This window comes from Aotus nancymaae, unplaced genomic scaffold (genome assembly GCF_030222135.1).
Source record: "Aotus nancymaae isolate 86718 unplaced genomic scaffold, 86718_ANA_hifiasm-v0.15.2.pri h1tg000089l, whole genome shotgun sequence".
NCBI lineage: Eukaryota > Metazoa > Chordata > Mammalia > Primates > Aotidae > Aotus > Aotus nancymaae.
Window position 1 is genome coordinate 2,485,515 of NW_026988504.1, and position 15,914 is coordinate 2,501,428.

Below are 15,914 nucleotides of genomic sequence, written 5' to 3' on the forward strand. Positions count from 1 at the left end.
ACTTCGCACGCTTCTATCGGAATGGCTAGAATCAAGACATGTCAGGGGCATTTTGTCTTAGTCCTGCTTGGGTACTCATGTTTTTCGTCGTTTTCAGCCAGATATTTAAAATTATCAGTAAGTTTGGAAATAACATGAAACCAAATGCTCTTTCCTGTCCTATCCTCCCACGCTGGCCTCCGCTCCCCCTTCTCTCTCTAATCAGTAACTCAGCACTTGGATTCACCAAAAAGATTTGGTCCACATGTCACAGTGGAGCCTGCTCTGTCTCTGGCCTTGTAATATTGGTCCTTTCTTGCAGTCACTTACAGGACCCACAGGAGACAGTCTGTTCCCTACAATATGCAAAGTAAGGAATATTTTCTCTCCGAAATAATGTATTGAAAATGACACTCTTATATATGTGTGATCTGCGGCAGTGTAATTAGAGAAACCTTTTAGTAAAGAGGTTTGGCAGGGCCGGGCATGATGGCTCACGCCTGTAATCCCAGCACTTTGGGAGGCCGAGGAGGGTGGATCATGAAGTCAAGAGTTCGAGACCAGCCTGGCCAGCGTGGTGAAACTCCGTCTCTACTAAAAATACAAAAACGGTGCACACCTGTAGTCCCAGCTACTCAGGAGGCTGAGGCAGGATAATCGCTTGAGCTTGGGAGGTGGAGATTGCAGTGAGCCGAGATTGTGCCACTGCACTCCAGCCTGGGCAACAGAGTGAGATTCTGTCTCAGAAAAAAAAAAAAAAGTTTGGCAAAAGATATCAAGAGCTATACACTTTGACCTACTGATCCTATTCCCGGAAATATATTCTAAGTCCAAAATAAGAAAATGTTATTACTTTTTTCTTTTGAGACAGGGTCTCATTCTATTGCTTCAACTGGAGCTGTTTTTGAAGAGATAGGGTCTTGCTGTGTTGCCCAGGCTAGCGTGTAGAGGTGCAATCATAGCTCGTCATAACTTCAAACTCTTGGGCTCAAGTGATCCTCCCGCCTCAGCTTTCCACGTAGCTGAGATCACAGGTGCATGTACCACGCCCAGCTAAGGAAGGGTTCTATGTACTGCAAAGATGAACAGGAAAAAACTCCTTGCAAGCACTATGATTTTCAAGAAAGAAATGATTAAATAATAATCTATAAATGTGATGGAATACTAAATTTGAAAATATTAGTAGCAATATAAAATAAGTGATCTTCAAATTTGAAAATGATACAAAATATATGTAAACTCCAAATAAGTAAAATTATGAGCATATATGGACAAATGTATGAAGAATATGGAATAACAAAAACAGTGGATTCCTGGTAATTTTTCTTTCGTTTCTTCCTTTTCATTGTTTACTATTATAATATTGTTTGTGCAATAAATTAAAAGATAGCAAAGGCTCCCTCAGGGGTTCTGCCAACGATGGGTATTTCTGGGTCATGTGGCTTGAGAGCCAAAAGTGGGGGCTGCGTCTGTTTTTCATCCCTATGCCCAGCAGTGCCGCACCCTTGATGGGTCGGGCATAAGCCAGTACTTCCGAGCTGAAAATAAACTTGATCCTCGGTGGGAACCAGGGCTGACCGCCCCCTTGCCGCCGCTGCACGTTAGTACTTTCAACATTCTCAACTAACCCCTGAAGCATCTGAGAAGAAAACAACTCAGGAAGCCTAAAATCAAGGTAAAGAAAAGACAAGCCTGGCTGGGTGTGGGGCGCACACCTGCAGTCCCAGCACTGTGTTAAAGCTGAGGCAAGACGATCGCTCGAGGCCAGGAGTTTGAGACCAGCCTAGGCAACAGAGCAAGACCACTACCTGTTAAAAAGAGAAAGAAAAACTAAGAACAAGGCAAGGGGAAAGTCACAGGAAGAAAGGAGAAAAACAGCACAGAGAAAATGGCTGGAAACAAGAAAGTCAGAGGAAAAGCCTGCCGAAAAGGCCCTCCATCTTCTCCACGGCAGGAAACAGGTGCTTCATCTTCTGGCTGAAGCAGCGGCTGGAAGCTCACCCAGCACAGGGCACACAGCCCTGGGCCAGGCTTGTGGGGGGCTGAGGGGCCAGACTTACACCCTGAGGGTGCAGAGAGCAAGACAGCAGGGGATGGACAGACAGGCCCAGGAGCCAGAGACAGGAAGGTGCAGAGACCCTGCCGGAGTGCTTCTACACACAGGCGGCCCGTGGAGCAAAGTGCGTTTTAAAGCAAGCAACTTAATTACCCGAAAACCTTCCATGTCCGAGGGGCGGAGAAAGGGAGGGAGGAGTGACTTGAGGACAGACACTGTGTCTGCATCCTCCTTGGTTTCTCTGTGGCATCTTACAGTCCCCTGCACACAGCCAGTCCTCGGGAAACACCGCAGGATTGCACACCGCAAATGCTACTTTACACGGCTTCGCGGGGGCTGCCCGACTCTGTCCCTACTGAAAGCTCTGTAAAGTCCCTGTGGGAAGCTGGTTCTCATGCAAAGCACGGCACGACATCAAGTAAGGTGATAACACGTAATAACTTCAGCTCATGCTGGTGAAGGCAGGCAGCATGGAATAGTGAAAAGAATACAGGATTTGGGATGAGAAGACCCAGGCTCCGGTTCGGCTCTGCTATAAATGAAGCTGTACAGCCCGGGCGGCCGCACGCGGAGCATCTGGTGCCTTATCAGGAGCACAGTGATGTTTTATGCATTACGTCTGCTTTGGCGAGTCCTGGGTTATTAGCAAGAGCAAATGTGACACCATATGGGAGAATACTCTGTGGACTGTGAAATACGATACAATTCATAGTTAACAGCTTACTACGGAGGTTTCCACTACCAAAGCACTTTCCCATGCTGCCTGTGTCACACGGGAGGGCGAGCATCATCATCACATGTGTGTTGTGAGAACTGAGAACTTAAGCGGGGTGGAGACGGGACCAGCTGGCGTGCAGACTCCAGAGGCCCTGCTTTCTCAGGAGGTCACAGCGCCCTCGAGTTGCACCCACAGGATAGGAGCCTCTTAAAAACTTGAGCTATTTCTTATTTTTTTTTTTTTGAGATGGAGTTTAGCTCTTGTTACCCAGGCTGGAGTGCAATGGCGCGATCTCGGCTCACCGCAACCTCCGCCTCCTGGGTTCAGGCAATTCTCCTGCCTCAGCCTCCTGAGTAGCTGGGATTGCAGGCACGTGCCACCGTGCCCAGCTAATTTTTTTTGTATTTTTAGTAGAGACAGGGTTTCACCATGTTGACCAGGATGGTCTCGATCTCTTGACCTCGTGATCCACCTGCCTCGGCCTCCCAAAGTGCTGGGATTACAGGCGTGAGCCACCGCGCCCGGCCTAAACTTGACCTATTTCTAATGAACACAATGATTAGTGCTTCTTTCAATGAAGAAACAGAAAAATTGGGGGTGATGGTTGACATTAAACCCTGACTCAGCCTGTCCTTTCTGATAGCCCAAGAAGAGGGCTTATTCAGGATTCGGCACCACAGCCCACGGGGCAGGCTGAACAGCCCTGCCTGTCCATCGGGAGCTGTCTGGAGGGAATCTGAAGCAGCTGACGTCTGAGCTCTGCTGCACGACACAACACAGTGAATGCAACCAGGCACCAAGCGTTCCTCTTCCAGAGAGAACGGTCTGCTGGCAACGCCACAGTGACCACATGTCCCCAGCAAGGCTACCCATCAGTCCTACCAGCCTGCCCAAGCGCCTGCCTGGAGGAGGGCCTGGTGCCAGAGGAAGCAAAACCAAATCCCATCCAGGAGCTGGCCAGCTCAGGAGGCTGCGGGGCTGCCTTGTAAACAAACAGACCGGCCAGGCATCCGTTCGGTTCCAACCAAGTCCTTGGTGTGAAAAATGCCCCCAGTGGCCTGCCTCGGAGCAAAGCACAGGCACAAATCAAAATAAAGGGCCTTTCCAACAAACTTCAAGTCCAACAATTGGCAGGGGAGTGAGAAAGAAGAAGAAAAACGGACCCATAAAAAGCAGAGACATTTTAAATGACTGCTTTCCCATGCACGCACAGAATATACTGCTTCAACAACCAGCGTGGATATTAAGACCCACTGCCAGCGGCGCTGTTTACCAGAGCGTGATCTAGCTGCAACTGCGGGCTGCAGAACCTCTGTGGGAACAGAAAGATCCCCACTAGCTGTGTCTCTAACACGGCACCTCTGGGCTTTGGGGACAAACTGCAGTGAAGTGACAACGTCCAGGGCCGTACAGCGCCTGCCCGCCTGTCCCGAGGGTGGTGCTGCTGCTCTCGGGTGGCCCTGGGTCGCTGGCTTTCTCTGATGGGAGAGACTCGGACAACTCTGTGCCTCCCAATGTTATAAGTAAAATTTTGATACCGCAAAAGAAATGGCATTTGAAGATATGTCCTCTCAGCAAGGCGGTTTACTTCTATAGAAGGGTGCGGGGCACGCAGACGGAGCAGTGATGGCCGCTGCACACCTGGACAAGCGGGAAGGGGTGATTATGTCTGATGGGGGTCGTCCCTGCTGCTGTGCTGTCCCCTATTGGCCAGCGTTAGACTGCACAAGCTAGACTAATCCCAGTGGCTATTTAAAAAAGAGCAGGGGTCTGAGCTGGAGTGGCAGGGTGGGTGTTTTGGCGGGAAGGATGGTTACAGGCTTGTCAGAGCAGGTAGCCAGGGGTGATCAGGTGACCGGGATGAGTCAGGATGGAGAGGGGAGGGGGGCAGATGCGAACTACTGATGAACTGGTGGAGAAGGTTGTTTACTGAATTACAAGGAAGTTAAACTTTAAAACAGAGATTTAAAGAATAAGAGCTGAACATACTGACGTACTGATTCTCTGAAGAGAAGCTTAACACCAATATCCCCGTGCAAGTGCATTCCACCCGCAGACACACAGCTCTCTGAGAAAATCTGATTTTAAAAGCTCTGCATGTATTAAGCCGCTTAAGTGGTGACAAGGCGGAGGCAGAAGGTAATGAAGAGCAGAGCTCTCAGGTCAGAAAGCCCGGGTTCAAATCCCAGCCCTGGCCCTGCCCCTGCACAGCCCGGCGAGGTCACGCCTTGACTGCACGATGAGGATAACGGGACTATAAAATAAGCATTACTGAGATTTAAATAAACAAAAAACCTTAGTGTGTACCGGGTACATAATAAAAATTAGGTACACATTAGTTTGCTCGTTAAGAAAGATGTTTGCCCACAAATTCAGTCATGACCTCACAGTGCTGGAGCTGGCGCATTAGTGAATGAAACAAGGTCCAAGCCACTGGACGAGCCCTGTGGCTGGTGGGGCCGTCACACAGGAGAACGGGGGCAGCTGCCTCTCAGGCAGGCACCGAGGATCAGGTATGCGGGGGGGGGGGCGAAGAGACCAGCGATGCGGGAGGAGGGGTAGGGTGACCAGGTGTGGGTAACCCCCCATATAGGCACCGAGGAATGAGAGCTAAGCAGAACCCTGGCACAGTTAGGGCTTGAGGAATATCTCACTTTATAGTGTTACTACTCAGCTATTTCCTTTTATATAATCCTTTATAAAATCATATATTAGTTATAGAAATAGGGCTTAAAGAATTCCTTTACATAATCCTCTCTATATAATCATATAATAGTCGATAGTATGAGTGCCTAAAGAATATTTCCCTACATATATACCTATAATTATATCTTAGTTCATAATCGGAGGAATGCCTAGAGTGGACACAGTACAGAGCATGAATTAAGGAATAAGCAGCTTATAATCGGAGGAATGCCTAGAGCAGACACAGTGCAGAGCATGACTTAAGGGAAAACAGTTACACCAGGACAAGAACCCATGGCCCAGGTGGCAGCGTTCAGTATCGTAAAGATACCTGCTGTACGGCAGGCTTGGGGCAAGAGCCACTCCTCCTGATAAAGGAGTTGTAGGACCTTGCTCCAGTTCTTGTGGAAGGCTGCCCTCAGACTGGCAACCCACCTTGGTGACTGTGAACTTTATCAGCTCTTGCTACTGTGCTGCTTGAAAAGCATCTTCCCATAGAACCCATTGGAAGCTGCCAGAAGGTGGCGGTAACCTTGACAGCTCTGTCACTGCTGTGTGACTTAAAGTATCATCCTATAAATCTTCTTAGAAGTAGTTTGCCCAGGCCGGGCGCGGTGGCTCAAGCCTGTAATCCCAGCACTTTGGGAGGCCGAGGCGGGTGGATCACGAGGTCAAGAGATCGAGACCATCCTGGTCAACATGGTGAAACCCCGTCTCTACTAATACAAAAAATTAGCTGGGCATGGTGGCGCGTGCCTGTAATCCCAGCTACCCAGGAGGCTGAGGCAGGAGAATTGCCTGAACCCAGGAGGCGGAGGTTGCGGTGAGCCGAGATCGCGCCATTGCACTCCAGCCTGGGTAACAAGAGCGAAACTCCGTCTCAAAAAAAAAAAAAAAAAAAGAAGTAGTTTGCCCATAGATAGAAGTATTGCACACTGCACCCTCTTCACTGCGCACGGCCCACCTTCAAGCCTCGGTGACCTAATGGGGGTGGACCCCTTACTGCACACGGCCCTTGCTGTCATGGGAACGGGCCCCTTGCGCACTGTCCACCTCCTGGCCTAGGTGACCTAATGGGGGTGGACCCCATGTTTTATTGCTCATGACCCCATCACTGTCCTTAAAGACGATTTCACTCACTGCCCTGCCCCCTAACCTATACACAATAAATACTCACGCTTCTGGACATTCGGGGCCTCGCCTGACTCCGCTTATAGGTGGCGTGGCCCCCCGAGCCCAGCTGCATTTTTCTTGTACTTCTGTGTCCTGTCTCTTTATTTCTCGGATCCTGCGCCTCAGCACAGCATAAGGCTCACCCCACGATCTTGTGGGCACTCAGCCCTACGTTGGGCTCCCAACGTGCCCTACACCAGGGATGTGGGGGGAGGGGCCTGGAGAAGGGGCAGCACTGGCGGTCCCTGCTGGACTGGGGTGAACCCAGCACCATTCAGGTCAAATGACAGGGAGGTCCAAGGGCTGTCCAAAACAACCAGGTCTTCAGAAAAGTTGCTATGATTGAGTTTTGGGATGTGATGTTAGGGAAGCCAATCCAAAGATGTACATTTACTTTTTAAAGGCAGCCAAACAGCGGCAGATTAAGGCAGGTGAACAGATGTCCCCTCTGGCCTGTGCGGTCTGGGCACTCATTCACTGCCCTGCTACTCGAGGAGCCTCCACACCTCTATGTGCAGAAATTAGTGTTGGCCCTGGAATCTCAGCCCTTTGGGAGGCTGCAGTTGGAGGACTGCTTGAGGTCAGGAGTTCAAGACCAGCCTGGACAATATAACGAGATCCCGTTTCTACAAAATATTTGAAAAATTAGCCAAGCGTGGCGGTGTGAGCCTACAGTCTCAGCTACCAGGGAAATTGAGGTGGGAGCATCACTTGAGCCTAGGAGGTCGAGGCTGCAGTGAGCCATGACTGCCCCGCTGTGCTCCAGCTGGGGTGCCCAAGCGAGAAAAGGGGCAAGTCAGATCCAGCAGTGACGGCTTCCCCCATGTGGGGGGGCAAGGCCCAGATCGAGGCATGGCAGTGGCTGGCTGAGGGACGAGAGGGTTCAGAACTCCTGGGAGCTGCCCGCTGGCCTCTAGTCGTCCCCACCCCACCCCGGTCAGAATGGAGGCAGAAGGGTTTCCTGTGCCATTACTAAAGCTTCTTAGGAGATGCCTTCCTTCCATTACACTGAAAAACAAGCAAACACAAACCACCAAGGTAAACACCTGGGGCTGGGAGTGGGAGGGGCAGTCCAGGTTGAGGAGCCCTGATTACAATGTTGAGGGCTAGACAGGAAGGGCAGAAGGGCTCGGGAAGCTGAGCTGCACCTGGAGGGGAAGAACTAGGCAGGGAGGCCCAGGCCAGCCAGTGGGGGCGGGTTCTGCTGTTGGGGTGGGAGCGGCCTCTTGCTGGGGTGGGCCTTTGGTTTCAGGCAGGTGAGGTTTACGCGGGCCTGTATAACAAGGAAAGCGGGAAGCTGGGCAGAGGGAGAGCTGGAGGAGGGAGGGATTATCACAGAGGGGTTCGTGACCATGGCAGGAAAGGGACTGCTGGATGCAGCTGTAGTTTCTCACAGGCAGAAGAGGGCCAAGAACACCGCGTGGGAGAACACACGTCCAGGTGCAGGACGAGAGCTGGCCAGAGAGTGGGAGCTTCAGAGAGGCAGTCGCAGACCCTGGGTGGGGAAGGAGGTGGTGGAGGGGTGTCCCTTGCTTCAGCTCCACAGAGGAGTCTTCAGGGGCAAGGATTAGGAACAGGCCAGTGAGGCTGACAGCTCAGAAGGCAGGAGTCTGCTCTGGGCCGGGAGAGGCAGCGCTTGGCGTATGCTGGGAGAAGCTGAGTGGTGACAGCAGCGCAAATCAGACACTCTGTCTGAGGGGAAGACACACGATTTAAGGAAAGAGGTTGCTGGGTTTAGGTCAGTTGCTTTCTGTGCTTCGTTGTTGGTTCTGATGGGGAGATGTGAGTCCAAATGTTTGTGGACTGGAAGGTTGAAGGCGCTAACCCAGGGTGTTTTTCCTCTTAGAGAAGGCGAACAGCATGGCTACTTGAACAGTAACAGAGCAGCTGTATTCACAACTGACGGTATCGTTATCCTTAGTTAAAAATGGTAGGTGACAGACATACCTGTCCATCTGCTCGTGCCCATCCGCCAGCCACCGCCATGCCCGGCTCCAAGCCTCACCCACACAGGGGAGCTGCCCCTGCTGAATGCAATTTGCTCCTTCCTGTCCCCAGACACCCTGGGCACCTTCCTCAGGAGAGCCCGGGCCACGCTGCTGCTGAGCTACGAGCATGTCTTCTCAACCGGGCTTTCACTTCCCAGAGGGTTGCTATGCTGTGAAGGCAAGTCCCTCCTAAAATTCCCGTTGGAACCGAGGACCCGACGTGACAGTGAAGAGGCAGGGCTTTAGAAGATGGTCACATGCCAAGGTGCCGCCGTCCTGAGTGGGATTTCAGCAACCTTGTTTAGGGCGGGGGTGCTGGAGGGGTGTAGCTAGCCTCTGCTGCCTTCTGCCCCGTGAGGATGCAGTGGTCCTCCCAGGAGGACATGGGGAAAAGACGCCACCTTGAATGCAGAGCAGCCCCCACCAGACACCAAACCTGCCGGTGCCTTGACCTGGGACTCCAGCCTCTAGAACCAGGAGAAATCACTCTCCATTCTTTATAAATTACCCAGTTTCAGAGGTCCCGTCCAGCAGCACTAGTGGGCTGAGACAAGGGTGGACACCCCGGGTGGCTGGCTCTGCAGGCCAGGCAGCCCCTGCAGCTGCACAGTTCCTACCATAAAGAAGGCACTGCCAACAGAAGAAATCCCAGCCGAGCTCTGTGGTCACGGACCCCGCCCTCTCTGTCCCGGTCACCATCCCTTCCCTCAGATGCCACACTGGGGTCCTGGTCTAGATGCATTTGGGCCTCTGAGCAGGTCGGAGTGGTGCCTCCCAATGCCTTTCTCCACCCCCTCTCGCTGGTGAAATTTCACTCTTCATAGGGGGAGGTACGAGGACACCCCAAGAGCAGTGACGCCGCCTGCCTCCAAGAAGAGCACTGACGGGAGGGAGCGCCTCTCCCTGAAGACTCTCTCTTCCTGGTGCACAGGATTGCGTCTCATCACCCTCACGTCTTAGGTGTTTACAGGCTACCGGGATCAGGACAGGCACTCAGAACTTCTCACTGCACAGAGTCCATTCGACTGAGAATGAGCAGCACTAGGGCTGTTCCACTGACTGTGCTGACAGCACTTAAAGCCAGGTTTAATCCCCAGTCTCGGAGTGCACTGAATCCAGTTTAAATCATCCTAAATAGACACATACAACATCACTCACTCAGCAGTACGATAATGAGAACTAAAGAAGAGGCTAACGTCTCCTGGATTAATTCACACCATTTACAACAAGGCTGGTGACACCATGCCCCCACCCTTACGGGTCTACATGCCAGTTTGCTTCTGGCGTGGAACACCACGCCACCCTCCCGCAGATCTACATGACAGCGTGGCTCTGGCGTGGGACACTGTGCCACCCTCACACAGGCATACACGATGGCATGACTCTGGCGTGGAACACCACGCCACCCTCCCGCGGATCTTCATGACAGCGTGGCTCTGGCGTGGGACACTGTGCCACTCTCACACAGGCATACACGATGGCATGACTCTGGCGTGGAACACCACGCCACCCTCCCGCGGATCTACATGACAGCGTGGCTCTGGCGTGGGACACGTGCCACCCTCCGTACAGGTCCACGTGACAGCACAGTTCTGGCCTTCCAATGATGATGCCATCAAGAGGCATTATGGATTTGATCTCAGCACAAGTACAGTGAGAATGAAAATGGCTTCTGCAATATACTGCCCAGTTTAGCACAAGTCAAATGATCACTTTTTTATGTATGAAAGGGTCATGAATGCCCGCTGTTAAACATGGAGCTGGACGCACTGACAGCTTCTGCACTTAACGTGACCTAATGTCGCTGATTAAACACGGAGGCATGAGCATGCTTAGCCACATGAATCAGACAAGAATAAAACTTCCACTAAAATGCCCAGAAGTTTAAGAAGAAGATACGAATAGGCAAATACCTAGTTAACAGGTCATCGTGTGATAAATGTGATGTCATTCAGTTGTTCAGTAGGTAGATTTCAAACAGGCACTGAAGCTAATTTGGAACATGGTGATGATGGCATCAAAACAGGAGACAACAAATGACTTTCTTCCCATTAGACACGGATAGTGAGGAGGCCTGGGACAGGCAGGAGCAAGGCCAGGGCTGAACACTCTTTCCTGCGCACTATTTCACCCAAGCTGATGTCCTAGAATTACACGAATAAGTCAGTAGCTATAGGAGCCCCATTGTGGGCTGAACTGTATACGGCCTTAATTCTGTTCTGAATGCTCCTTTTCTGTTAAAAGAATACTGTGTAGACGTGCTACCCTGGAGTCCTCCAGATACATTACACACGGATGCATTCAAACTCTCACAGAATCTTTGGGATTCACTAAGCGGCCTGCTGAGATCCCCTGTGAGATGATGTATTCCATGGTTCTCCTGTTAGACAGACATGGGAGAAGAGAAAGTGTGAGCTAAAGGTAAATGACCAGAAGGAGGTAAGTCCCAACCAGAACCAAAAACATAGAGGCAAGCTGCTCTTTAAAAACATTAACATGTCCGGGTGCAGTGGCTCATGCCTGGAATCCCAGCCCTTTCGGAGGCCAAGGCAGGCAGATCACAAGGTCAGGAGATAAAGACCATCCTGGCCAACATGGTGAAACCCCGTCTCTACTAAAAATACAAAAATAAGCTGAGCGTGATAGCGCGCACTTGTAATCCCAGTTACTCAGGAGGCTGAGGCAGGAAAATTGCTTGAACCAGGGAGTTGGAGGTTGCAGTGAGCCGAGGTTGCGCCACTGCACTCCAGCCTGGGCGACAGAGTGAGACTCCCTATCAAATAAATAAATAATCCATGTAACACTTTCTCTTAGGGAAATAAGCTGATTTTTAAAAGGCCGTAGGTGCATAAAATTTGGTCAAGTTAGTCAATTGTTAGGCGGTAATCTTGTGAACATTTTCTTAGCTTTTACCATTATTAATTACACTGAGCCTTGGGACAGCAATTTACTATGGTCAGCTGATATGTAAAAAATTCACAATGGTTGTCTGTCTCCTCTGTTTCATCTATGTGACAACTTTGTGAGATTCTGGGTGCCCAGAAAAGCTGCTCGTGGGCTCTCACACATGGCACAGATCATCGTCTGTGCTTGCTTCTTCCCCACATCCCCAACCCCGCTCAATACCCCTTAGTTCAATACCCCAGCTGCCAAAACAGAACGGCACAGACTGGGCAACTGGCAAACAACAGAAACGCAGCGCACGGTCCCAGAGGCTGCGAGTCAGAGCCGGAGACGCTGGCAGGTTCGTGTCTGCTGAGGCTGCTCTCTGCTTCCAAGAGGGCTGTGTCCTTTCACACTTTCGCCCGAGTATATGTGGAAACTTTAAACGTTCACACTGTCCTTCTTTTGGGCTTAACTACAGTTTTGTGCTATAAATCGAATTCTGTTATTTTTTTCACTTAACACTATACATTTTAAAACATAAATCAACCTCAATGGGGTGCAATTTGCATATAATAAAATGTGCCCATTTTAGGATGACAGTTTGACGCATTTAGCAAAACCGTATCTCTGTGTAAGCACCACCGGGGTCCCCAGACAGGACATTCCCATCACTCACCCTGTTTCCGCTCCGTCCCTCCACCTGGCCCTAACCACCCCTGCCGTAGTTGAGTTTTCCTGAGAGCTTCATGCAATCATAAGCCGTTTACTGTTTTGCATTTGTCTTCTTTCAGTCAATACAATGCTTTTGAGATTCATTCATGTGTGCGTCCAGACTCGCTCCTTTTTATCGGTAAGTAGTAACACGCTACGTGGATGTACTGCACTGTGTTTATCTACTCACCCCGAGACGAGTATTTAGGGTGTTTCCAGTGTGGGGACGCCACGGATGCGCTGCTATGAAGGTTTGCAGGCAAGTCTTCGTGTGGACACGTTTTCATTCTTCTTGAGCAAATAGGAAGGGGTGGAACTGGCAGCCTGTACGCTCTGTGTATACTGAACTTCACCGGAAACTGCCACCCCATTTCCGGAAAAGCGTGGACTGTGCTGCCCGCCCTCTAGCCACGTGGGAGGGCTCCAGCTCCTCCACTTCTCGCCAACACACGGGGCACCTTCCAGGTGTCTCTCGGCTGTCTCCGTATCTTCTGTGTAAGGCATCTATCCAGATCATTCGGTCATTTTCTAAACACTGGGTTATCTTCCTATGAATATACTTTTTAAAATTCATTATATATTCTGAATACAGATTTGTCTGACACATGTATTGTAAATCTTTTCGACCATGTGTGGCTTGTTGATATATTTTAAGTGTTTATCAAAGTGTAGAAGTTTTTACTTTTTGAGACAGAGTCTGGTTTTGTCATCCAGGCTGGAGTGCAGTGGTGTGATCTCAGCTCACTGCAATGTCCGCCTTCCAGGCTCAAGTCATTCTCCTGCCTCAGCCTCCTGAATAGCTGGGATTACAGGCACCCACCACCATTCCCAGCTAATTTCTGTATTTTTAGTAGAGACGGGGTTTTGTCATGCTGGCCAGGCTGGTCTCAAACTCCTAACTTCAGGTGATCCGCCCGCCTCAGCTTCCCAAAGTACTGGGATTACAGGTGTGAGCCACCGCGCCCAGCCCGAAGTTTTTAATTTTGAGAAACTTTACAGTCTTTATATCATGTCTAAGAAATCATAAAAGTTTTCTCCCATGTTTTCATCTAGAAGTTTTACAGTTTTACCTTTTAAATGTAACAAGAGCAGAAGTTAACTTTTCTGTACGGTATAAAGTAAGGATCCACATACTTCCTCCCGTCTGTTGTGTGGACAGCCTGCGGTTCCATTGCCACATACTGAGTCCTTCTGCCATTGAATTAACTTGGTATCTTTTTTCCAAAATCAGCTGATTATGTACATGTGAGTCTATTCTTGCAGTCCTGAGATAAACCTTACTGGTATAAGGTTCACACATTACATTTCCGATATATTGTTGAACTGAATCTGCTAATATTTTGTTAGGAATGTTTCCATCTCTGTTCATGAGGAATCTCGGTCTACAGGTTCTTTGATCCCTCCTTTTTCCCCTTGCAAAGTAATTATCTGATTTTGGTTTTCAGGGTATAGTTAGCCTTTTAGAATCAGACAGAAAATACTCTATCTTCCATTATTTTCGGAAAGAGTCTGTATAAGAATTGGTATTATTTCAATCTTAAAGGTTTGGTAGAATTCACTAGTAAAGATACCTGTGTGTGAGGTTATCTTTGTATGGTTGTTAAACAGAAATTTCATTTCCTTGAGGGGTATATCCTATCTAAATTTCCTTTTTCTTATGTCAGATTTGATAACTTGTGTCTTTCACAGAATTCATCCATTGCAACTAAGATGAAGAATTGACTGGTATACAGTCCTTCACAGTTAAAATGATTCCCTTATTCTCCTGATATTTTATTTATTACTTTTTGTTTTTGGAGACAGGGTCTCTGTCGTCTAAGGCTGGAGTGCAGTGGTGTGATCACTGCACTGCTCACCACAGCCTCCTCGATGCCCTCCCCCATGAGGTGATCCTCCCACCTCAGCCTCCCGAGTAGCTGGAAGTACAAGGTGTGCCACCACGCATGGGTAATTTTTATATTTTTTGTAGAGATGGGGTTTTGCTATGTTGCCCAGGCTGGTCTCGAACTCCTGAGCTCAAACGATCCACCCGCCTTGGCCTCTCAATGTGCTGGAATGACAGGCGTGAGTCCCCACACCTGGCCCCGTATTCTCCTTTGCACGTCTGTAGGAGCAGTAAGGATGTGTCCTCTTTCATTTCTGATCTCAGTCATTTGTATCTTCCTTCTGTTTTTCTTGACCACTCTAGAAAAAGTTTTAACAATTTTAATGAACCCTTCAAAAACTATCAACTAGTTTCACAGATTTTCACACATTTCTGGGTTGATTTCTAATCTGTTTATTTTTGCTCTTCATTATTTATTTTCTTCTACTTACTTAGGGTTTAATGTATTCTTTTTTTTTCTGGTTTTAAAGAAAAGCGTAGACCATACATTTTAGGATTTTCTAATTAATAGCTATAAATGCCATTACATTTTGAGATCAATTGTGGCTTGTATGTGAATACCTAGTTCAGTAATTCTGCCTGTTTCTTTCCCTAGTGGCAGGAAGAGAGGGTAGAGTGCACACCTCTAGGTGGGCCTTTGAAAGCATTTCTATACACCACTAACACCAACTAAACAGGTGTGTTCAGTGTGAAACGCACATGCTAGGATCAGGTGTGGTGGCTGTAAGATGGGTCTCACCTCAGATGTGTTCAGTGTGAAACGCACGTGCTAGGATCAGGTGTGGTGGCTGTAAGATGGGTCTCACCTCAGATGTGTTCAGTGTGAAACGCACGTGCTAGGATCAGGTGTGGTGGCTGTAAGATGGGTCTCACCTCAGATGTGTTCAGTGTGAAACGCACACGCTAGGATCAGGTGTGGTGACTCCTGTCTGCAATCCCAGCACTTTGAGAGGCTAAAGCGGGAGGATCACTTGAGCCCAGGAGTTCAAGGATGCAGTGAGCTATGACTGTGTCACTGCACTCCCACCCAAGTAAAAGAGAGAGACCCTGTCTCTATTTTTTAAAAAAGGACCAGACATGGTGGCTCACACCTGTAATCCCAGCACTTTGTAAGTCTGAGGTGGGAGAATCTCTCGAGCTCAGGAGTTCGAGACCAGCCTGGGTGACATGGTGAAACACAGTCTCTACCAAAAATACAAAAATTAGTTGGGTATGGTGGCATATACCTGTAGTCCCAGTTACTTGGGGGGCTGATGCAGGAGGATTGCTTCAGTCTGAGAATTTGAGGCTACAGTGAGCCACGTTCACCCCACTGCACTCCAGCCTGGGAGACAAAGCAAGATCATGTCTCAAAAAAAAAAAAAAATTACATGCTAGAATCAGTGAAGTATGTTAGGCGACCCTTACTGTATGCAGACAATTACAAGTGTTCACATTCCTTCTGCTGGTTATATAGTTACCTTGTCTTATTGGGGGTCAGGAGTTCTAATACTGTTTCAGTGCTGAGAGAACCTGCCTTATTCCCAGCTTTGAGGGGAGATGTCTCCATCTTCTCCACTAGGTTGCTTTGCTGAAGACTGTGATGTAGCCTTTAGCAAGTTAAGGAAGTCCTGGTAACCTCTACTTAGACATGACAGATGACAGATGCACAATGATCTCAACTTCCTCCAGAACTCCTCCAAAATGAGAGAAAAAGAACAAGACAAGGATGGAGAGCCCCAGGAAGGAAATGATGGGACATGAGAGAGGCTGGGCATGAGAGAGAGAGGCGGAACACAACCACAGTTCAGGCTGTCAGTTCGGGGGCCCAGGCACCCAGCTCGGAATCCTGGC

The 15,914-nt window shown here is 49.3% G+C and overlaps 1 protein-coding gene across 5 annotated transcripts in view; it reads right to left on the reverse strand.

Annotated features, from left to right (window-relative positions):
* RPTOR (regulatory associated protein of MTOR complex 1) overlaps nucleotides 1-15,914 on the reverse strand; it is a 427,638-nt gene that overhangs the window by 184,043 nt on the left and 227,681 nt on the right. The window contains exon 1 of one of the 5 annotated variants that reach the window (XM_064369300.1): nucleotides 10,513-11,034. The exons of the other annotated variants lie outside the window; for them this stretch is intronic. Coding sequence (XP_064225370.1) covers nucleotides 10,513-10,550 — 38 coding nt within the window. The 5' untranslated portion in view covers nucleotides 10,551-11,034. Of the gene's footprint in view, nucleotides 1-10,512; nucleotides 11,035-15,914 lie in introns of those variants that run through there. 5 annotated transcript variants of the gene reach the window in all.